The 26,426-nt window shown below is 32.4% G+C and overlaps 1 protein-coding gene across 1 annotated transcript in view; it reads right to left on the bottom strand.

The window, feature by feature from the left end:
- Positions 1–26,426, bottom strand: part of LOC106458844 (actin-related protein 3) — a 106,166-nt gene that overhangs the window by 40,814 nt on the left and 38,926 nt on the right. Inside the window, exons 4-7 of the mRNA XM_013918397.2 lie at positions 23,538–23,648; positions 18,344–18,439; positions 13,841–13,948; positions 6,448–6,591 (exon numbers count right to left, since the gene is read on the bottom strand). Coding sequence (XP_013773851.1) covers positions 6,448–6,591; positions 13,841–13,948; positions 18,344–18,439; positions 23,538–23,648 — 459 coding nt within the window. The remainder of the gene's footprint in view (positions 1–6,447; positions 6,592–13,840; positions 13,949–18,343; positions 18,440–23,537; positions 23,649–26,426) is intronic.

Raw genomic sequence — 26,426 nt, 5'->3', positions numbered from 1 at the left:
CCTAAAACCTAATAAAGGAATTTCAAAAATTTTTTTTAGTAAAACCTTTCAGTTTATCTGTTATTTTCTCTATCCTATCTCAAAGTGGGATCATTCAATTTGAAAAAAAAAATTATTGCCCTTTGAACCATGTCTAGCTACTATTTACAAATCATTTGGGGAATGTGCAGCTCACATTACGCTATCAAATTACCTTATCCACAAGCTACTCTGAGCTGCTTGCTTGCGTGCATACATCAAGAAATATTTTTATTATATTATTGTTATTTATTTTAACTAATCTAACCTTAACTGACCTAAAGAGATCCCTATTTTTGCATTTTAGTTACTTTTATAATAATAAAAAAGAAATAAACATGAAAAATAAGAAATAAAGTACTTACCTGAATCTTCTTTTTTCTTGCTGTTGATTGTGAATGACACTTTACCCTAATTTTTTTTATACTAATGGTATTAATGCACTCAATATTTATTTAATTAAATAATTCACCAAAGAACATGGACTAATAACATGCAAAAAGTAGACAATTTCTCCTAACTGTCTCAATTTTTCTGGATTTCTAACTGTGACAAGAGCCATTACAAATTCATCCATGCTAGTTATCTTTCCCATGGGAACAGAGCTTGTACTTGTGAAATTGACAATTATATATTCAGAAAACAATGTTATATAATGTCTTTTGATAGATGAAAACCTTGGCTTTCTATTGGCTACAGATAATATAGAATTAAACATAAGAAAACTATTAACAAATCCTGAAAGAGAGGATGTGACAGGTGGGTGTGGCAAGAGACGTCTGATTTTCTATTTGATAGCTCTGTAACCAAACAAAATTGAAGGCTATAAGAATTATGGTCTGTCTGAACAATTTTATTGTGAGTAATTATGTAGAATTTTGTACTTAATCGAGGGGTGGTGGATAGAATTGAGAAAAGGAGATGCTTAGATAAAATGTGTCATGTCATACTAGGGGAAATTCAGGATTTTTTTAAATATTACCTTATAAAATTAAGAACTTAAAACTTGTATACTACTAAAATATGAATTATTAGCTAAGATTTTATGCCATACTAATTGGTTTCACATAAATAAAAAGTAGATTAATAAAATTTTGAATGTAAGTCACTAAAAGCTAGTGATATGCGCAGTAAAGGATGCCCGCCGGGATAGGGTTACATTGAATAATGCCAGATATCCATCCTGGATGACCCTAGCTATTGCATATGATTAGACATAAGCAAAGACTATCTAAAGGTATAAGCAAAGGTAATCTATGGGCATACAATAAATTTAGTACTTAAAGTGCTTGCTCGGCATCAAGTTGCTGATCATAAAGCCAAGTACTTTAACAAATTAACAAATTCTTTCAGGATAATGACTCTCATTACACATAGCGAACCATTAACAAGCAATTAGGTAGGACTAAAGAAAATAATGCAAAGATAACATATTTATTGTAACACAGGTTCTTGTGTTACTGACTCTGCTGGTATTGCCAATATTTTTAATGATTATTTTACCAGGTAGGGTGTTACTCCTACTAAAATTAAGTGTCAAGATAAGTCTAGCTCAGACTATTTACCTTATACCCGTAACTGTGACTGACGTTCAAGCTGCCATAAAGGCACCCTCTAGTTCTTCTTCAGCTGGATGGGATGAGGTTCTACTATCATTGGTTAAATTTGCTAGTGATCCAATAATTGAACCCTTAACTTTACTTGTAAATAAAATATGTACAATTGGTAAATATTAAAAAATATTTGATTAAAAATGTCTTTCCTCCAGCACTCATCAACAAAAGTATTTTTGAATATATCAATAAGGTTTACAAGCCCAAATATTCCTGACCTCAACATTCCTAAATGTCATAGCACTTGGTTTTAACCTTTCACTGGTTCTCATGGCATCAAACTAAAAAGTAAAATCAAAAGCATTCTGTAATCAACTTATCCACAAGAGTACTCTTGAAAATGAACAAATGGGTATGCAATTTTTCTTCCTGTTTGAAGACAAAATAACTCTTTCAAAAAATTGCTGGTAGTATACAAATATTTGTGTCCTTGCTGCAGGCAAATCTATATTGTGTCAACGACTCGAACTTTAGATACCAGAATCAAGGAACGTGTATAACAGCCCTTTCAATAAGTCTAGAATTTACAACCACCTAAGCAAAGAGTGTAACAAAAAACTGAACAGTGAACACTTCAAAATAATACAGTCAGCGAAAGATGAACAAATCTAAGCTGAACAATTCACTAGCTACATCACTGCATCTCAAACTATGATTAACTCATCATGCCCAGATATGGACAGAATCTATACTGGTACCAATGGACAGAGGAGTTGATGTTTGAAGTCAGGACACTCAATGCCAAGGAAAGTAGACAAGCCAATGATGACAAGGATGAATGCAGATGGGTGAAATTAACCCTTGATTCCAAAGATGATGGAATGCCCACAAGAAACTATAATCAGAAAAGAGGGCACTCGTGTAACTTACAGAGTGTGGCAGCTGGTAGACAAACGCCTTCTAACAACGCATCTCTACTCAACAAATCCCGACAACATACCAGTAAAGAGACTAAGGAAATTGCAGAAACTGACAATCAAACCAAGGTAGATCCTAACAAAGGTCTCAACTTGTCATCAAATTGATGTGATCACCGAGAGGCTTTCAACAAAAGTTTGAGGAATGAAAAATATCTTAGCACTGTGGTTAGGGTCAGATGAATCCCAGAAAATTGTGATATATTCAGGTTGACAACAAACTCTGTTATGGAACCTCAAATTTCAAGGAGAAGGTCTATTCTTTGAGTTTAAATATGTGTTCACCTGGCGGTGGTAGGCTAAAATATGTTGTTCAGACAATCGTGACAGACAATGCATAGCTGTCCCTTCATGTAACTGAGTAGTAAATCTACCTGCATGAATCTTAATATCAAGGAATGAAGGGAGAACTAAGTATTTGCCCTTGGACCTTTCTGCCAAAGGAAGGTGCAGACTCAAAAGCAACCAGGGAAAAAACCCAAAACATAACACACTCCACATTTACCAACTAAAAAAAGGAACCGGAGGAGGCTGATCCCAATTTGACTTCCTGAAAAGCTGACAGAATAAAGGAAGGCACTAGAAAAAACTTATCTAAATTATCTTCAGAATGTCCAGGATCACCTACAAGTGCAGCCTCAGAGCCCCCTGAAGACAAAACCAAATATGTGTCTCCATCTCACTACTAATAATGTCAAAGCACAAGTGCAGCAACTACGGATGTCATGTGATGCAGCATTCAACAACCATAAGGTGGAATGGTGGACAACCTAACTTTACGAGATAATATTCAATGAAAATATTTGTAGTTATCGACTGCTTCATATAGCAGTGTATGCACATTGTTAAGATATTAGATCTTGTTTTACATCGTTTTTGTAATTACCATAGTCATCTTTGCAATGCTTTATGCCAGAATAAGAAGAGTTCTGGATTAAGCAAAACGCATTGTAGTCAGAGGATATGATAAATATAGTGTGGTTGTAGTACTATTATTATGTGCTCTTCTAATTCTTGGAAATCCACAAGGGAATAGATACATTTTTAAACACTACATTCTTTAGTAGGCTTAATACTAATTTCTTATGGCAAGTATAATGGATATTTTTAAATGTCTTTCTATTACAACTCGTCTTGCAAAACCATAGAGGGTACTTGATGCTCTTAAATTTCACCGACTGGCTGAGATACAACAAACACAGCAATGGTTGGAAAACTATATAAGCTATGTGATACAAAAACAGTTATTATGGTGTGTACACCTTTTACAAGCTGGTGAACAATGATTACAAGTATAAGAACAAAGTAATGATTTTAAAGTATAATACACTAGAAACACAGGTACCAACAAATGAATTTAATGTATGCACTCACATTTTGCTATTTGAAATTTTTAAATTTTCAAAACCTAAACAAATAATCTTTATTATCAAATGCAAACCAAATTAAAACAGGCAAGGTTTTTATAGTGTGCTGTAATGAACTGGAGAAAGAATGGGAAATATACTTTTAATAAGTCTCTTTGAACAGTTCTGGTTTGAATCTAAGCTTCAAGCTAAACATCAAAATAAATGTCAAATCAAACTGTGCTAACAAGTGGAATCTAAATGAAATAAAACTAGCCAAAACACACACTCTCTTAGTATGTCCTCTCGTTTAACATGAGAAATGATCAATGTCATTATTTAACATTCTATGTTATGAAAATCTTTTTAATGTGATGTGAAAAACTTAATAGCTCTCTCGACTGATGTTGTAATGCAAAACCAACATAAATTACAAATTTTGTAAAGTTTAATTAATAGCTAAGGAGGTAGAAAAAATAAGTTAGCTTTACATACCACAATACCAAGCAAAAACGTCAAGCCCAGATGATAAAATACTACAAAGCAAAATTACTGTTTTAATAAGCTTTCAAATTAAAATAACAATACTAGTAGATGCCCACTGAAATAATTCAATGGTAAATTCCTAATGATGAATAAATATAAAATTTATATTCAATCCAATCTCTTGGATCAGAGCTTATATGCAATATGATTGTCTATGACAAGGAACAGCAGCATCCAGCAGAAAAATCTCCATGGCTACTTAGCGAACTTTGTATTCTATTATGCTGTATGTACCCATTACATCAAAAAAACAAACATTTTTGCTAGTAATGCATTGCAGTCAGTCAATCTTTGCTTAAAAACAAATGCAGTGCAATTTTCCTTATTGAAGTAGCACATCGAATGACAAGAGGTGGTTGCAAAAGGCTTATTTTACTGAGCACAAGAAAATACTGCTACTGAAGTGAGAGCTTTTTGACAGTTGTCATTTCTATAAGAAATGTCCAAGAGGAGATATTCAATTTAATACAGTTCAACTTATTCAATATGGTTCAATAAAATCATGCATGTATATAAGACCAACATGAAAAACATACATACATATATATATACAAACTGAACAACAACAAATATATACTCAATCACTTTCCTCTCTGTGTTTTTTTTCCCATTCATGTTCCTATCTTCAAAATATTTCTTTCAACCAGTCAAAATGGGAAGTTCCATTTTTTTTGTGAAGTTCCCCTCACAAAAACATTTTTGCTCTTAATTGGTTTTCTCAGATTGGCCATTCATGTACAAAGACTGATGGATAGATATTGATACTGATATAAAGTTTTACGAAATGCAAAAAAAATTAATAGTTTTCCTGTAATGCACTCTTGAAAAAAGGCAATTTGGTACATAATTTTTTCTATTAACAGTTTAGGAGATACAGAGAATGACAGACAGCCATTTGGCTATTTTATATACAGATGTATCATTATGGACAAACATGGTGAAATAAGTAGCAAATGCATAGTTCAGAGTGAAACTTGTAAAGAAACTCTTGGAAGGTTATTCTATAAAGTATACCAGATAGAAAGGGCTATGTTTCTAAAGCCTTCTATCTTCAGGTAAGGTTTTGCTAGTTTTACAGGGGTTTATAAAAGGACATTATCATATTTTCAAAAACACTGGCAAAATTCCAATGTGAATAACAATAAATCTGCTACTTTGGCCCAACTCTTGGCTAACATTAAATTTATTATTATTATTATTACTAGTGTTTGATTACATAAATTTGTGAAAAAAAAGCAAAGATTCACTTCAATTTGAAATACTTCTACTTAATAATTTGAATATCCAAATATAAAAAGTAACTACCTGTTTTTAAGAAAAAGCCACGAAATCAAAAATTTGTTCTCTTGATAATATGATGAAAAGATGTTCAAGTTCCTGTAAATTAGGTGAAATTGTTTTTCCAGATAACACCAAACAAACCAGGAGAAATTAGGAAAGAACTTAATCAATAGCAGTAATAGGTGTGGTTTGTTTTGAATTTTATGCAAAACTACATGAAGGTTGTCTGTGCTAGCCATCCCTAACTTAGCAGAGACAGACTAGACGGAAGGCATCTAGTCAATACCACCTATTGACATCTCTTGGGCTACTCTTTTACCAAGAAATTATGGGATTGACCATCACATTATAACATCTCCACAACTGAAAGGGTGAACATGTTTAATAACAGGGATTTGAACCCACTACCCTCAGCTTGCAAGTCAAGCACCTTTACCACAAGGCCCAATAATATGCTGGCTTTCCTCTAAATATTCTTTGCTTAATAGCTTCATAGATAGTGTAAAAAAACAAAAAACATTTAGTAAAAAAGTAAACATAAGAAAAACTTATGTACAACACCTGCCAACATTAGAAAAAGAAAAGCTGTCTGACAAATATGGAAAGTCAAATTTGTAGCAGTATGGTTGCCTTTCTTTTGAAGTATAGAAGAACAAATTTCTAGTTCTCAATGTTAATATCCTTGATGCTATAAATGAAGCAAAAAACATGATATAAAAAAATCACCTTGATAGCCTTGGCTGTTTCCAACGACTGCTCAGGAGGAATGCCAATTTCTCTTTCTCGAAGAAGACTCTGGATGAAATAGGTAACATTGCGTCCAGCAATAGGAATGTGTTTAATACAGCTTCCAATAACATATCCTTCTGCCTATAAAATTAGCAATAGTTTTGGGTTACAATTAAATATAATCTTTACAGAAAAGATTAATAGGAAATGGAGATAAAATTTAATACTTCACATACATATGTACACAAATAACATTTAGTGTAAGTACAAGTACATATACATTATAATGTACGTTATAATTTGAAGTTTTACATTATCTAAGTTTTAAGTCCATTATTTCAACAGAAACCTTTAAAAACTAATTGAAACTTCAGATCTATTGTCACATGACCCATGAACTATAAAAATCCTCTACTTTGGCACTCCGTATTTTCAATAATACAATTCCAGTTGTGCAGATCTATGTCTAGGCTAGAATGGTAGCTGAAAAATATTTTATTATGCGAGATTTTAATTTCAGGGGTATTGATTGGTAAAATTGAGTCTGACAATGAGGGGGAAGATAGGTTTACAGAAACTGTTCAGGATACTTTTATACATCAACTGGTGATGGAACCTACAAGAGAGGAAGCTATATTAGATTTAATATTAGCATCCAATGTGAATATGATAGACAGAGTTGTGGTTGGTGAGCATTTAAGTACAAGTGACCATTGCACTATTAGGTGTGGGATTTTATTAAATGTAGAATTGAAGAAGAATAGTACCCTGATACCAAATTTCAGGAAAGCCAATTTTGATGGAATGAGACATGATCTGGTTTCTGTAGATTGGATTAAACAGTTGGGAGGGGACTTTGAACAGATGTGGGAAGCATTTTGGGAAAAATTGATATGCATACAGAACATACATATTCCCCACAGAAAAAAAAAAGGCAATGGAGAGGAATAAGCCAGTATGGTTTAGTAAAGGTTTAAGAGATCATATTAGGGATAAACATAATAAATTCAAGAAATTTAAATTACTGGAAATAATAAGGACTTGGAGGACTATAGGAAAGAAAGAGAGTTGGTTAAAAAAGAAGTTAAAAGGGCAAAAAACTATGTATGAAAGAAAAGGTTGGCTGAGAGAGAGTTAAATCAAACAACAATAGTGGGGAGCAGATTTCAGAAGATTATGAGATGGTAAACTTATTAAATTGTGTGTTCTCTTCAGTTTTTACAAAGGAAGATACAAGTACTATGCCTCAATCAGAACACTTAATGTATGGGAAAAATATTGATGTAAAATATATCATTTTCAGTTCTGAAACTGTAAAAAAAAATTTGGGAAACCTCAAAATTGATAAATCCCCTGGATCATACAACTTTTATCCTAGAGTTTTAAAGGAACTTAAAGATTATATTTGTGAACTGCTAGCTAATATTTTTAATTGTCAATGAGTAGTGGAAGAGTATTAGAAGATAGGAAGTTGGATAATGTTAGTCCAATATTTAAAGGAGGTGATAAACATTGTCCAGGCAATTATAGATCAGTTAGTTTTACAGCAGTAGTTGGAAAAGTTTTGGAGAGTGCAATTAAAGAGTGCATTACAGAGTCACTTAAAGCAGTTTGATATAGAATCAAAGTGCCAGCATGGTTTCACTAAGGGCAAGTCTTGTTTAACAAATCTTCTGACATTCTTTGAGGATGTCACTGCAAGAGTTGATGAAGGAAATACTGTGGATTTGGTTTACCTAGATTTTCAGAAAGGGTTTGATAAAGTGCCTCACAAAAAGACTTGTTACAAAAAATAAATCTGTGGGTGTGGGAGAAATGTTATTAAATTGGATAGAAAATTGGCTGGAGAGTAGTAATAAATGGAGTTAGATCTGACTGAATCACAGTTACAAGCAGTGTGACTCAGGGCTCTGTGGTGGGACCTCTGCTGTATGTGATTTATATTAATGATATTGACTCTGGAATGACTAACAAAATTTTGAAGTTTGCAAACGACTAAGATTTTTTGGGGTGGCTAATTGTATCAAAGTGTATTGTAACAGTGTATTGTAACTAGTAATAGGTTAAATACGATTTTAGGCAGCATCTATAGAAATATTGAACACAAGACATGGGATATTATTGTTTCACTGTATAGATCACTTGTAAGGCCTCATTTAGAGTACTGTGTACAGTTTTGGGCTCCCTTCCTCAAGAAGGACATTGAATTGTTGGAGAAAATTCAGAGAAAAGCCACTAGAATTATACTTGGGATAGTGGGATTGTTCTATGAGGAGAGACTGAAATCTCTAAACTCGTATTCTCTGGAGATGAGTCAGAGGGAATTTAATTAAGGAGTTTATGATTATTAATGGTATTGATGATATAGATCCAAACTTTTTTTGTGTTTAGTATTGAAAACAATAGGACAAGGGGTCATAAGTTCAAATTTGGCAGAATAGGAGTCGTCTGCAGTTTAGACAGTATTACATTTCAAACAGGGTGGTTGGCTTTTGGAATCAGTTGTCTCCAAGGGTGGTGGAGGCAGAAAATTTAACTGACTTCAACAAAAAATTGGATGAATACATGAGTAGTAAGGAGTGGTTATAGTTGGAAGGGACATCCTTGATGGGCTAATAAGCTCCATTTTTGTCTCTCTAAAATTTTTTGAATTTATAAGACATTTACATAACCTTTTGATACATACATTTAAAAGTTCTCTGAATGAATGCAGTTGAAACAAGTAATTAATTTTGTCAACCCTGACTAGTGCTATGCCCATCTTCAATAATTTGTTTGAGCTTTATAGCTTAGATGTAGAGGTTACATACACATGCATGTAATAATTACAAAGAGCTTATTTTTACACTATAATCTAAAATGTTATTTTGAAATTAACACACTGTAAATGTAGTATTGTTGGCTGCTTGATCGACTATAGTTCTTATGGTTGTTTCTTACCTAAATATCTTATAATTGGAGATACTGTAAACTGTATTTAAGTCTTACTTTTATATTTTAGCTAATTATGTATTATTTATATTTTAAAATGCATAATTAAAAGGTTTAAACATTTTTAAAATATACATCATACTTTGCGGCCTTTCTCGAGGCTCATGATATAATGCGCTGAACGAAAATTTTGACAAATGGTTGCATATCTCTGCCAGACATACTTTAATGTGCTGCCAGGGCACTGTTGACATGTCTCAAGATGAAGAATAAATTGTAAAGGACATGAAAGGAAAATAAAACATTAAAAATTAACTATATGTGAAATCTCTCAAATTGTTTTCTCTTGAAAAAAGATATGATTGATGTGTTTAAAATTGTAAAGGGAATTGATAGTGTGGATGCATCATCTTTTTTAGTATGACTAGGGAACACAAATATAAATTTTGGCAGAGAAGGAGTCATCTTCAGCTAAGACAATTTTATCTTTCTAACAGGGTGTTTTGGCTTTTGGAATGGGTTGCCTCTGGATGTTGTGTGGGCAGTAAATTTAAATGAGTTTATAAGAAAGCTTGTTAGATTTATATTAATGATAAAAACTGGCTTTAAGATTTTTTTTCAATAATAGTTTTAGTTTAGAGGATGGGTCAGTCAAGATTGGCAAACAGAAGTTTCATGTTGTCCCAAAACATTGTTATTATGAAAAGGAAAAAACAACAAAAAAAACTTGAAATTACAAATATAAACAAAAGAATATCTTTAAAGTTATTCTACAAAATATTAAAAGGTATGTACTTTTTTCTATTTTCTAATTTTAATCATTTGATTGCATTGTAGATTGATGATAACAGCTGGAGTTACTTATGTGCTAGAGGAAATTAACAATAAAATATAAACATCTACCTTAAAAACTTTTGATATTCATTTAGTAGTTAAGGAAAGGAAATATGAAACTAAGATAAATAAAAGTATCTTTATACTTAAAATGAAAATCAACTTGCACTATTCATTGTTTGAGTGCAAATAACTACTATAGATAAATAACATTTTTAATAGAAAGACATGTTTAAAATAATGCCATTCTTTGTGTACAAAATACTTATAAATTTTAACAAAATCTTATGAAGTTACTGTATGTTTTGTACATAAATGTCCTTCCCCAGTCGAGGTGGTGTGAAATGCATCAGCCCATACAGAAAGGGTTCATGGTACAAAACAGGACACTATCCTACCACAAAATCATGAGACACAGGTAGTTATGAATAAAACATGTCTTTATTCCGAGACATTAATACTGTGTTGGCCTGCCTTTGGTTTTAATGACTGCTTCAATGCATTGTGGAAAACTGTCTACTTATTTCTGGTAGAAAGCTGGTGGTATTGTGCTCCACTCCTCCTTTAAAGCATTAGTAAGCTCCACTACATCCTGGCCTTTCCATAATTCTGCATTGCAGTTCATTCCAAAGATGTTCTATTGGGTTGAGGTCGGGGCTCTGTGCTGGCCACTGCAATGTTCCGATGTTATTCTCTTCAAACCACACATTCACGATCCTTGCTTTGTGACATGGAGCATTATCATGTTGGAAGATGTAAGGGCCAGTACCATAAATTGCCACAATATAGAACACAAAATTGTTCAGAACATCAATGTAAGACTCAGCAATCACAGATCCATGTACTGTGACCAGTGGATCTAGTCCATACCACGAGAAGCACCCCCAGACCATAATACTGCTACCTCCAAACTTCACTGTTGGGACAACACACTCAAGTAATAAGCATTCTCCAGGCATCCTATATTCCTAAACACATCCATCAGACTGGAAGAGCGTGTTGTGGTCTGAGCTTGGTGTGCCTTGCCCAATGCCAAATGATGGTGTGCATTTGTTTTGTTATTAACAGCTTGTGGGCTGCAGCTCTTCCATGAACGTTAATGCATGCAGCTCTCGGCGTGTCATGGAAACACTTATATGATTGCTTGTGGCTGCTTGCATCTCCAAACACAGATTCTCTAGGGTCTGATGGCAAGTTGAGGTAACCAGCCTTCTCTAGGCGTGTCGGCTCCTGGTCTCATTGTCACCTGTGGACTTCCATTTCTTCAGCACATTGCCAATTCTATCCTGGTGCATCAAAAATAATGCAGGACCACAAAGAGAGTACTTACACTTGTGTTGATGGATTTCTTAGATTAAAAAAATCTGAGAATTAAATTTTTTCAAACAAGTTTTCGTAATTGCCAGTATTTGTAGCCATTATTTTCTAGTTTATATATGAATAACATAACATTATTCATGAAAGCATTATCATTATTACAAACTATTAAAAATATTTTTAGCTGAGATATAATGATGTCTTTTAACATCATACATGGAATAAGACTATTAGGGATGGGTAGACCAAGGATGGAAAAATTAAATTCCCTACTCTTGTTAAAAATAGTCAGCTTTGCTTTGCCTTCTACCACATTAATGTCAAAGACAAAATAGTTAGCACAAACATCATTATTGTTGTTGTTTTTTCTGTTGCAAATTCTTTCAGTTATAAAGTTTGGTGTAAAATTCAAGTTATTTATGGCAATTAAATCATCTATGTACTGAAAAGTATATAAGTAGGGATTTGACACAAGTTTACCGACATAGTCATAAAATAGTAGTTCAATAAAATTCTGAATGTAAGTCTAGAAATGTGATGACATGCCTTTTGACCTGTAATGACAGGGTTAACATCAGTGTTTGGATGGATTTTGTCTGGTAAATGGGATATTTCCAATGCATTTTGAAGCTATTGCCATTGGTATTATCCATTATGAATACAAGGTGACAACTAGGATTGACAATGGAGTCTTTACTAAAATCTACTTAATACTTATTTTATATTAAGTTCATTATTGTTTTATAGTGCAAATTTTAATCACTTATTGAAAATTAATGTAATTAATAGTATTGAAGCTATTTATTTCATTATATACAGACACACACACATATATATAAAGGAAATTATGCTCGGAAACCAAGAATAATTCCCCGACTTTTGGCATTTTCTCTTTGACTTTTCAATATTTTTCCCTGACTGTATACACAAAGTCACAGCATCGTCCATCACATACTGCTTGTCAACCTGGACCTACTGTTTTGACAGCTGTTACTGATACTCTTGCTTACTTTGCTACTTGGCAAGATGTGGGTTGGCTGACATTTACTAAACCACTGGCTGAAACATACAACTCTCCTGTCTTAGATGCATGGTAAAGTACAGAAAGCACCTTTGCTAGTGCCCAACTAATCCACAAGCAAAGCTGACACTCTGGTCTTCTTCTCCTGGATCAGGTTCAAATGGAGGCATCAGCCATGACAGCATCATGTGTCTCATAAGTAAACCTAGTGGTGGTATATATCCTGTGGATGAGCTTGCATAATCCTGCTCACACACTGGAGACCAGTGCATTCACCTCACATTTCCATTCAGTGGAGGTGGCTGGTTGTTAACTCCCTTAACCTTACAAACTGGGTGTAGCCCAATGTTGTGAAAGTATTTCAGTTGCACCCTCTGTCTGTGAAACTGCCATTAAAGTGCTGCTGCAGGTTGCTATCTGATGGCTAGTTTGGAGTGATTACTTTAAAGTGCTGCTGCAGGTTGCTATCTGATGGCTAGTTTGGAGTGATTACTTTAAAGTGCTGCTGCAGGTTGCTATCTGATGGCTAGTTTGAAGTGATTACTTTAAAGCATGTTGCACTTCTTCTATGAAAGTGAGGACTGTAATAAAAATGTCAATCAATAAGAAATTATTTAATAACAACTTTGCTCTATTAATACAAAGAGTTTCTTTGATCCTAAGATTATCTTCACTGTTAAAGCCACACAATACACTGAAGTTTTCACCCAGTGTTCCGTCTTGACAATCACTGTCTAGATATCTGTAAATATTTCAATTGTTATTGGCTGAAGTTGATTGTATATGTTCTTTAATACATTGTTCCAAGCAGAGAGTTATAGAACCTATGTATTCTTGAACACAGCAAGAATAAACAAAATTATAAACAACATAAAGAGTGTTGAAATTTGCCAATCAAAGCCTCAAACTTACAAAGTACTCTATTTGTAGCGTATATTTTACGATCACTTCTACAGATATCTGGGGATAATTTAAATAATTTAAATTAACAATGTCTTTGATCTTATTTTACAGTTCACAACTGCTCATACCCATGTTTGACAGACTAAGATATAACAAGCATTTAAATACATCATAACAACACATTTTAAAACTGGTGTTAACTTAAATCTGAAACTTTTTGATCAAGGACAAATGAAAATCAGGAATTAATTACAAATCAAAAAATAACTTACAATTACTTTCTTCTTCAACAGTAAACTTTTTAATAGAAGGTTATTTATTCAGACAAATAAATATGACTGGTAAGACTAATACAAACTATTTAACACATACGCTGCTACTTACCACTGGTATACAATGTGTGACACCATCTCCAGAATCAATCACAAGACCAGTAAGTGTTCTCTCTCCAACTTGTCTTGATGTCCAAGAGGCAGCTAAGGCCAACACTGCCTTGAAAATTAAACATTTCTTAGTTATGTACCACTGATAATACTCAAAATTTTAAATTTTTTTACTTAAGAGTATATTATAATACTATTCCTAACATTCTTGAACAATTATTTATACACAGAATTAACATCTTAACAACACAAGAAAAGATAGTTGTAAAAGACAAAAACAATCCTCAATTTTTGCTTACCAAGTGAGTCACTGATACATAAATCAATAGTTCTAAAGCTATCAAATACATTAATAGTAAACAGGCATTTTTTTTTAAGGGTAACTGCCTTCCGACAACTGGTTGCAGACAGCAAAAGACAGTAGGAGTTAAGCTGTTGTGGGTTCAAGCACTCAACTTTTTACCCTCAACTTATTTCCCTTAGCTGCTGGGTAGTTTGACATATGGATTTTGTCTGATAGGTGGAATATCCTCAACACGATTTAGGTGCTATGGCTATAAACATTATCTGTTACGAGTTTTAATGATGATAGAAGGACCAGTAATGAAAAATTAATTTTGATTTTTCAGTCTCTTTGTAAGGTTTTTTTAAGTGTTTCAAAAAGATCATATTATCAATACACTTTAGTTATGAACTGCTGAAATTATTTTGAATGAGTCATGCATCTATGAAAATAGTTTAAAATAGTAATTGCAACATTATTTTATAAGGACATATGCCAACAGTTTGCCTCAAAGAAATAGAAAATAAAAAATTAGTGTGATGTTTAGTATGTATTTGTTGCTATGTCATCATGTTCAACAGCCACAAATACAAACAGTCTTAAAATACAAGATGAATGCATTTAGTCAAGGACATATGGTAAAACTTTTAATGTTTGTTTTTAAGCACAAAGTTATATAATGGGTTATCTGTGCTCTGCTTACTACAGGGATCTAAACCAAATTCTTAATGTTATAAAACCTCAGATATAAAATTGTTTGGTTCTAGTTTTAAACGATATAAATGACTAGGCTCACTTCATAAAAAAAATTTCTACTTAGACATATATAGTGCTATTTAAATAACTAGTAATTACTAATTGTAGTATTCATACTTCACCGAATAAAATTTAGAAAATTGAACATTTTCTAAAAAAAGGACTTTTTTTCTGGGAAGTACTGCATGGAAAGTGTTTGGATTGTTCTCTTTAGTCATAAGCAATTCATTGCATCAAAATGATTTAACGTACAGAGCTCAAAATTTTTATAAATTTTATTGATATAAACTGTAATGTTTTTATAAATTAAAAGTGGTACCATTTATTGAAAAACAACAGTTTACTAACTCCAGTTTCTCAGTACTACATTTAAAAATTATATCAATAAAGATACAATCAAACCCTCACGTAAAGTTGTGTTCTTGTTGAGAGGAGAGTATTTTTATTTAAAATTGTTTTCTATCATAAAGAAATGATTGTTTCACATACAACAGTTATTTTTCTAATTGTCTAAACCTTGAATAACCAAAGTGTGAAATGTTTTATAGATTTTTGTTTGTGGTGCAATTAAATAGATGGCACAGGAGTTTTGGTTACATACATAGATACTGACATACATGCTACATCAATTATAGTACGATGAAAACAAAACATTTATTTTCATGTATACAACAGGCTACATTTATTGTACATTAGTTAGCACATACATATTACTTTCAACACGTCCATACTACATTAACAAAATATATTATTGCAAGATTTATTGCATAATAAATGGATAATAAGCCTTAAAAAAATATCAGCTGATAACTATCAATGCAAGAAGTTTTGTTCTAGTAACTGAAAGTATCCTAATATTAGATTGTTCAAAATAAGTACAGATTAAAGAAAAACAAAGATAACTGCATGTTTCACAAATATTTATTACTACTGTGGTTCCATCAAAATTTGACAATGCTTTTATGGGTGAAACTGTGGCAGTAGTAAATGAAATATTCTTGAAATGTACAATTGTCTTTGTTTTCTCAATACTGTTAAGAAGTTACTAGTTCTGCCAGTTTCAAATATTAATTATTTAAAAGTAAATCTTTAAAATGAACAGTACATTACAAATATTATGTATAAAACAAGGTGCTTCCTAACAGCATTGTCCAATAATGTTGATAATGAGATTAAAATGTGAATTTTTCTTTTGTATTCAAAGACAGTTTTAGCATGTTTAACACACTCACTACGAGCTTGGTCAAATCAGCCAAGTTCATGACCCCAAATTCACTTTTATAGTCTGAAAACTATATCTTCTAATATCAATATATATTCTATGACCATTTTGTGCATAGACTTCATCAAATAAGTAATGACATTCAACAGTTCAAAATGCACAATAATTTACTATGCAAAGTTAAATGTAAAATATATAATTAAAAACTCTACATGTTCCGGTGGAAAAAATTCCACCATCTTCTGGAGATCAGAAAAAACACAGGAAGATTGTGGAACTTTTTCCATCGAAACATGTAAAGTGTTTAATTGTATATTTTACTTTTCACTTTATACAATAAATTATTATGCATTTTTAACCACTGAATGTTCTTACTTATTTTACGATCTTCTAATATGTTTTGTGTATCTTCACAAAATTTTGCAAGCTTTCAGTGAGCATCAAGTCTTTTGTATACATAAAAAAACATCACAATTTTTAATGAAGTATTTTCACTAAAAATTTTTGTGAATATATGGAATCAATGTGTTGCCTGCTCCGAGAGAAAAGTGATTTATGTTATTAAAAGTACTTTTCCTTATCTGATAATTGTCAAATTTCATATGTATAATCTCTAAAACCTTCTAAATAACTTTCAAACATTTTTTTAGTAAAACTTATTTTTTGCACCCTAACTTCATATGAGGTCAATCCAATTCACTGACCTCATAACCACCAAAAAAATATGAAATTAATATAGACTATCCCCTTTTTAAAATATGACTTCAAATTGTAGCAAGAAACTACATTTGTTTAAATAATAGATAACACACAATGTTAAAACAGGTACACAATTAAAAACATTTCAAGCAAGGTCAATCTATGACCACTAAAAAGTTCACTATATATTTCGATGTTGCAACATCATCTTCAGGAGCGAGTTGCAAGACATAATCGTGGCTTTGTTTGTTTGTTAAATAGGTCATGGCTTTCCTAAGATATCTGAGAATATACATTTGCAACTGCATGAAAAATAATGACACTGGGAGATGCAAAGATAGCACAGCAAAAAGAAATCTAGGGAAATAGTATCTTACGAGTATTAAAACATCATAATACTGTCTATTATAATGTTTTTTTACATGCTATGGCTCATCATGGCAGTTTCTGTAACACTTAACTTTTCATCATGTTTTTTAGCATTTATATTTTAATATTCTCAATGTAAAGGCAGTATATATCACAGAAACTGTGTGTACTAAACTGGACGTAGTTCATTAATCACAGGTTTTGGAGTTTAAGTAAAGATGTTTAAAAACTTAAGAAAAAAAAAAAAACTCACAGCATGAAATTGTTTGGAAAATAGTTTCATCTACATGAGTTATGTACCAACCAAACTAAATTGGTTTAAAAGGCTCCTGACACAATGCAGTCTTTTGACTACAGATATAACTGATAAAAGAAATTGAGTACAAACACTGTACAGTCCACCTCTGGCAGTTGGATGAAAGTGTGGAGTATACAGTGTATAGCTTGCAAAAGTTTTGTGTACATTTACAGCAGCCGCAGTCAATAAATTAACATTCATGATCTGGAAAAACTAAAGTAGGTTTGTACACCACAGTACTTTTATATGACAAAGCACATCCATGAAAAATCCCTGTATTGTTACTGGTTAAGACAAGTGTTACCACACTTTATAAATGTTACCTTTCAATAAAATTTCATGTATAACTGCTTCTAATTAGCAAATTATGACTCAGTATAAAAAGCTATCTCACTTCTAAGAACTTATGGGTGAAAGCAAAGAAGAATATGTTATAAACTTTAAACCACACTACGTCTGTCATATCCAATGCCAATGATGCTTTTCACCCAATACCAGGGCTCATCAGGACAGCCAGAATACAACAAACATAGTAGTAGTCTAGGTGTTATTCAGATAATTTTTCATGAACAACTGTTACAGTATGAACTAGATTAACTAAGTGAACTGTAATTATTTTCAATTTCACTTAAGTAATTTGCAAGTCAGATTTTTAGGGGAAGGATTAATTACACGATACTAATCTTTATTAAACATTACTGGTAACACTAAGTGATATTTTCAACAATGAGTAGTTAAATTTGTTTAAAGGCAGTCAGTGTCCAGTGGCCCATCACAGCATTAACACCTCTTTCTAAAATCAAATAATAAACTAATTTAGAAATTTGATAGAATACAATTTGCCAAAATTTCTATATTATTTTCATTTTATACATACCTGAACAGCTATGTAAAGACCTGGAACATTGAAAGATTCAAACATTATTTCTGCAGTGTATTCTCTGTTTTCTGGAGTGTTCAGAGGAGGCTCTGTCTAAAGTAAGGTAAAATTATTTTGATAATAAATAATAATTCATTAAACTTACCTATTAAGTTTTGAATAATAAAATTTCTGAACATACAATGCATAAAAGCATAACTGAAATTAAGATAAAAATGTGTTGTGTAAATCGTTTTAACACTCTTCTTTCATTGAGGGATTCTTGTAAATGATACAGGAAAAATAAGACCAAGTCTAGTCCATGTAATTATAACAAATTATTTTCTTCCTTAAAGTTTCTTTACAGGCTGGTACACTTTATAACTTGTACGCCTAAAAAAATATACTTACTTGTACAACTTCACAACTGATTGATCAAATAACTGAAAGCAAGACACTGAGAAAAACCATCTTTGCCTGATTAACTATCTATGCTTCACTGATTCACTATGCAAGCTAACTACTATTTGACTAGTTCACCCATATTTATAATCTAACTCTTGTTTTAGATATTTCACAAAGTCTCTCATGCAATATACTCCTGAATACTCAAGGATAAACTTGATCTGAATTACATGTTTAAAAACAGCATCTATATCATAAGCATATATAAACTAAAATGTTTAATTATTTTAACAGCAGTTTTACTGCCATTAATTATCCCATTTATTTTCCAATAAGCAAAACTGTAAGGTGACTTAGAAATAGATATTTTTTATATTGTTTAACACTTTCAGTATGGGCTCGGTCAATCTGACTGACCACACCACCTTTCTGTACTCATTTAAAGTATTTACATATTTAATACTTATAACCCTAAATATAGTGGGTATATCTTCGTAAAATTTGGCAGTTTTTCAGTTAATATTACAAGTCTTTCTCATACAAAAAGTTATATTTCTTAGTAAGTATTTTTAATAAAATAGAATAAAGATTTGGCCATGAATATATTGAGTATTTGTTACGAATAGTCCGTATGAAAAATAATTTGTTAAGATCAAAAATACTTTTCCTCGTCTCAAGAGTCTCAAATTTCCTTTGCGTAATCCCTGATACCTCCTAAATACATTTCAAACATTTTTTTCCAGTAAAACATTATATTTCATCTGTTATTTTCTCTACCCTAACTAAAAATGGGATTGCTCCATTTGACCAACCTCATAACAAAACAAAAACTAAATTATCCTTTTTTTCTTTCTAGAATGACTTCAAATTGTAACATGAAACTACATTTGTTTATCCTAAGTAGCTTCAAACTTGTAACAGTATACCTCTATTTTTAATTACATTTTATTGTTTTATTGCCCTTTGAACCAATTAACTTACATAATTATGTGCTGCTTGCATGAGTGCCTTGTGAAACATTTTTTTATTATATTATTTATTTTACCTAATCTTAACTAACCTAAAAAGATCCCCATTTTTACATTTTAGTTACTTTTGTAATAATGAATAAACATGAAAAACAAGAAATAAGTTACTTCCCCAATCTTCTTTTTCTTGCTGTTGATTTTCAATTATACTTAAGCCTACAAATTTTATACTAATGGTGGTAGTTCATGAAATAATTGTTATTTAATTAAATAATGCACCAAAGAACATAGATTAATAACTTGCAAAAAGCAGACAATTTCGCCCAAGCCTTAAAATTTTTCTGTCTTTCTAACTATACGACAAGAGCCATTACAAATACATCCCAAGCTAGTTGTTAACTTTCCCGAGGGAATGAAGTTTGTGTTCTGAACAGATAAGAGTCAATTTCACTCAGAGTACAATGTTATACAATACATCATTTGATAGATGAAAACCTTGACTTTCTGGTTAAAGGTTATATATAATTAAACACATGTGAGAACTATTAATGAAGCCTGAAAGAAAGGATGATACAGGTGGGTGTGATTTTCTATTTATAGCTCTGTAACCAAACAAAATTGAAGGCTATAAAAATTATGGTTCATTTGAGCAGTAATGATTTTATAGAGATTAATTTATGTTTAATTTCATACTTTTTCAAGGGGTGGTAGATAAATTAAAGAAGGCAAGGTGCCTAGAGAAATATGTCACAAGTGTCACACTAAGGGAAGTTCAGGATTTTTTAAATATTTCCTTATAGAAATAGGAACTTAAAAATTAGACACTAAGTGTTTATGTCATATTAATTGGTATAACAAACAAAAATTAGTTTAATAAAATGTTGAATGTAAGACACTAAAACTTTCTGTCAGGTGTAGTAAAAGGTACCTGGAGTGAAAGGGTTAAGTAATTTTTACTAAAGACTTGTCTGTGAATTTAAAAAGCCTTTACTGAGTCAGAGTGAAAGGTGATTTTCATACTAAGAATAAAAACACTTCTTTATATCTTATAGTTTCATTCCATTTGAATAATTTGTAATACCTTCTAATTAAATATCAAAATTTATTTCCAGTAAAACTTTATACCTTATATCTTATTTTCTCTACTCTAACACTAATTGTGGCAAAACCATCAATGTATATGAAATGAAAAGTTGGAAAATGTGAAATAAAAACTATTCTATCCACATGCTTTGTCAAGAAATCACAAGTAATTACAGATTTCTTAAGTTTATCATCCACATCTTTCTCTGACCCTTTTGTTTTCCTTCTCTTCAATAGTTTCTCATCTGCACAAACCAAGGGCTGAAATCTGTTGCTCAATAGAATATGTTCATTACAATTAAATCCAGTACTTTGAATCTGACCTTAGTACTCCTTCTAACTTCCTGTATGCTTAATTACACTTGATAATGCTTACATCAGCAATACTGAAAAATTGGCAAACAAAGAACTGTGGAGGCTTATTACAAGTAGCTTTACAGTATTAAAAATTTGAAAGTTTAATAATAACAGGTCAGAAAAGTGGTCATCTAAAAATTGTGTTATTTTAATTTTGAAGATTGTTTTTAATCAATACAAGTATTACAGTAAATTGTTTCATCAATTCTACTATCTGCATTTTTTAAAACTATGCATACTATAAAACAATAATAATAATAAAAAAAAAGACTACAAGAACCTGGAACTTTTATAAAAGAAATACAACCAGGCCCACTAAGGGGGTAGGGAAGTTGGGGATGCTTTCCTGGCCACCGCTGCCTACCAGAGGGCTAATAAGAAAAAAAAGTGTATGGAATGTATCAAATCAGCACGAAATGTTCAAGCAAACATTAATAGTGCTTTCAATCATTTATGCAAGTGTACAGAATTATTCCAAAAAACTACTGGAGGTGAGGGAGGGCACACTAATTCTTCCTCATAGTCCATGATGGTTCTCAGTAGCCCTGAATACAACCACAAAGACTGCAGATATGTTAAAATACTGAGAAAAATAGTTTATCCATTCTATTTTTCGTTTATATTCTATTATATGCCAGAACTTTTGTTTAGCACAGTGCCATGTCCATGATGGTTCTCAGTAGCCCTGAATACAACCACAAAGACTGCAGATATGTTAAAGTACTGAGAAAAATAGTTTATCCATTCCTTTGGTTATATACTATTATATGCCAGAACTTTTGTTTAGCACAGTGCCATGTCCATGATGGTTCTCAGTAGCCCTGAATACAACCACAAAGACTGCAGATATGTAAAGTACTGAGAAAAATAGTTTATCCATTCCTTTGGTTATATACTATTATACCCCAGTGCCATGTCTACCGCAAGGATTGAACCCTGATTTCTACATAACCATTTATCAAGGATAACTAAAAACACACAAAAAACAAGTAGATACAGAAGTTACAAGAATGTGAATTCCTTTTCTTTATGAGTATACTGATGAAACCAACTTAAATATTATGTATGGCACAGTCCTTACAGCCACAGTACACCAAGTATCAAATTCTGCTCTTACAAGTGATTTGCATCGAAAAATTCTTTCATGAAGCCTTATTTAATGCAAATGTAAAATAACACCTTTGATTCAATTCCAGAAGGTTCTGAAATTGAAATCTTGTCACTAACATACCAATGATTTGTTCCACTTGTGTTTTAAACATTATTATATTTTACTCCTTACATGGCATGGTAAAATTAAGAAAGACAACTTCAAACGTATTAAGATTACATGTGGCAATGTTCGAGGCCATTTTTGATCTTAGATAATTATATACATTAGAGAATTAACAAATCAAAAGATGAGAAAACTGGAAGTAGTCTACATTTTCAAATCATTCAACTTCGTGAAAACCTCTTCTATTTCATGCATAAGAGGAATGTATGATATGTAAGGATAATATATAATGTATTTAGTTTGCTCCCCCTCCCAATTGTTTTGTAGCTTTTACTTACTTTAACTGTTGAAATTTACTAACATGCATCCAACTTTCCATTAATGTATGATATGTAAGGATAATATATAATGTATTTAGTTTGCTCCACCCCCCCAATTGTTTTGTAGCTTTTACTTACTTTAACTGTTGAAATTTACTAACATGCATCCAACTGTCCATTAATGTATGATATGTAAGGATAATATATAATGTATTTAGTTTGCTCCCCCTCCCAATTGTTTTGTAGCTTTTACTTACTTTAACTGTTGAAATTTACTAACATGCATCCAACTTTCCATTAATGTATGATATGTACGGATAATATATAATTTATTTAGTTTGCTCCCCCCCCCAATTGTTTTGTAGCTTTTACTTACTTTAACTGTTGAAATTTACTAACATGCATCCAACTTTCCATTAATGTATGATATGTAGGATAGCATCTTTTTAAATGAATATTTTTGTATCTCTGTTTTTTGTATGCTTTGGTTTAGATCAAGTTAGAAGTACATGTATTTTAAATACATTCCAGTTTCTGTTCTTTACTACTAACAAATTTCTAAGATGTCCAAAATGTGAATGTCATAATTAATTTCAAAATAAAATTTGAATTTTTTAAAACAAGTGAAATGTTCTAAATCTAATGCACTGAAAAACTGACAAAAATGAATAGCACTCATGCTTCTACACTTACCTTGCTTTAGGTTTGAGCCAGCTTCATATAAAACAAGTCAGTTAATTATGAAAGCAATTGCACGCATTGTTAATATTTGGAAAAATCATCATGTGATCACTATTAAAAATGTAACTGCTTTGCACAATCAAAACCTCTAATTTTTTCCATAAACTTTTCTCTTGACTTACCAAAAGAAAATAATGATCTTCTGGTTCTGCACGCAAATATTTGAAAATGGACTGTTCCCAGAACCTCTCCATCAAATCCCAGTCTTCAACAATCCCATGACGAATTGGATACTAATGAAATGAGAAAATGTTTTACATTGTTGTATAATACAACTTAGCTCTTAATATTATCAGTACAAATAGGTGTATATTCTATTGCAAATGCTTATACCATAAAAGACATGGGCCAATAAAAGATTATTTGCAAATACTGACCCTATTTAGTTGTGCTATAACATAAAAGCTAATTTGGAAGGTCACTGAATGTAGCCCCACACTTAAATAAAAATTAAGCTACTACCATTACTAAACAGTGTTGTATCCCATTACATTATGTTTTGTACATATTTAATGTTCTGTTATTTGTTAAAGTTAACATTTTCCTTACATAAAAATGTATTTCCAAAAAATACTCACCTTTTACACAGAAAGCTATCTGCCTTAGAGACTTGCATGCCACTAGCCATTAGGCAACTCCCATCTAAATTCAAGAGATTCATTTGATTTGTGCTTCTGCATAATAACATTATTATGCAGCAAAAGTCCTCCACAAATAGGAGGGTGACTCAATCTCCTTGTGCACCAACTCCCTTTATGCTTTTGCACTCGTGACCATTCTTTGACAATGTACTGAAACTAATTTGCACCAGAAGTGGGGAAGAAGGTTGGGAATTGTGTTAAGAGGTGAGTATCTATTGGAAATACATTTTCAGGTAAGAAAAATATTAACTTATGAGATAATACACACCTCTCACACAGCAAACTAGAATCCCATATTGATATGGTGAAGAGATCTGAAGGTACCCCACGGAAAGTGATGCTTGTTGGCAGGGGCTCCACAGACCACATCTCATCTCTTCCATGGTATATTCTTCATCCAGACTGGAAGGGAGGAAGAGGCAAACAAGACCCATGTGTCATGGCTATGGGTGGAATAAGAACATGGCTTTCCGGGTACTTGCACATAAGAGGCCGGAAAGCCAGTATGTGTAATTATGGTTGGGGCATGTTTAGACAGTACCCAGTGCTCTCCTCGACTCTACTATCACATTTATTGACATCAGCTGTAGGAGAAGGGCACAGGATGTATTGTGTGCTGTTCTCAACTATATCATCAGACTCTTGGACCAACACTAGTTGCAGGAAGAGGGCACAGAATACATGCCATAAATTGTATAATGTTAAAATGTGCAATGACTCAAGAGAATAGTCATCCACTGCAGGAGGAGGGCACTATTTATTAGGAAGTGCTCATCTCAACTGAACTAAGAGGGATATGACTGCAAGTAGTTGGTGGATCAACAACAGTTCAAAACCAAGCAGCATCGTTATATGTCTTCCAGGCAAGGGAGACCCTTACCACTTATCAGTTCCTAGTTGCTGGGGTGGTGGACCTTGGAGAACCATCACTGATTGGCACTGAATAGCCAAGAGCTGAACAAATGGTGCCAATCAGTGGGAAGTGGGGCATTGGTGACATTATCAGTGTAATGTAGGTCACCCCTCATATAATTATATTCTTAACATGCCAGTGTCCCCCATCCTATTGCTGCCCAGATGTCACTTCCCAGGTGGTCTGGTGTTAGTTTAGTGTAGGTCCAGCCAACATAAGTCCTCACATGTGGTTGATAGTGATCCTCCTCCTACTGCAGTCTGGATGAAAAACTCCAGACACTGTCAGGTTTTGGACTGGAGATGACCAACTACATTTGCATTCACCCTTCTTGGTGTTGGATATGTATTGTATCTGCACATGTGCCCTGCCTGGTTTGTTGGAACTTCCCAGTCATGATTGTAGGGATTCTCCTCCTATCCACTCAAAGAAATAGTGAGGAATTTGCAATAGGGAGACCTGAAAAAAGTGCTTGGATCCTCATTAGATGCCTGTCAGAAGGGTCTTTTACTGGAGACAGTGCAACAGGTGACAGTGTAAACCTATTTTGAAAATCCAGCAAATGTCAGGCAGAGAAGCAGGTAAAGCACCTCCTGCTGCTGGCTTTTTTCATGGTAGTCAATGGAATAGGTACAGTCTGGATCAGACACAGACAGATATCAGAATATACCATGAGGATACTTCTAATGGTCTTGCAGAACATCATATCTCAATAGTGGGCATATATAAAGGCAGGGTGGATGGCACGAGTACTTTCCCTTATCCTAGCTCGATGCAGAATTAAGTGTACCCTTGGAGACACTACCAGCTATTTGGAAGATTCCATGAAGTGATGTTGTAAGAAACAAAAATGAGGAAGAATGTACTTACGTAGCATACTTACATATGACACATCTATAGTTTCATATGTATTATAAACTCAAATTTCCAATATTGGCAAGCTAGAATATAAAACAAGAACCTCCTACCTTTTGTATTTGCCAAGATATTATAATATTTATCAAATTAACCATATTGGCTCTGCCCACCACTTAATCATTTGAGAAGATTTGTCTATCTATGCCTAATTTTTAAAACCTACAAGTTTACAACCAATTGAAAGCTCTATATCTCCTGTACATAGTTCTGATAGTCTTTCTACGTTATTTATGAGAGAAAAGCTCTTATATTGTTGGAGAGTTTGAAGTATTATAATCAATGTTATTTTCCAAACAGAAATTACGAAGCCTGGTAAATTACAATAGATTTTTATATTACTGATATAGTCATTTATAACTTTTTGGTATTCAAAAATGCATATATAAAGTCGAAAAAAAATTATTTTTTTTTCTATATCCACATGTGAATTTGATTTGGACAATGCTTACAATGAGGGTTAGCAAGTACAACTCACAAGTGCAAAAAAGAGCTTAACTCCAAAACATAAGTAGTTGAGATCATTGTTTTCCAAATATATT

The sequence above is a fragment of the Limulus polyphemus genome, unplaced genomic scaffold (assembly GCF_000517525.1).
Source record: "Limulus polyphemus unplaced genomic scaffold, Limulus_polyphemus-2.1.2 Scaffold522, whole genome shotgun sequence".
NCBI lineage: Eukaryota > Metazoa > Arthropoda > Merostomata > Xiphosura > Limulidae > Limulus > Limulus polyphemus.
Note: the sequence above shows the minus strand (reverse complement) of the source record. Positions and strands in the feature narration are given on the sequence as shown.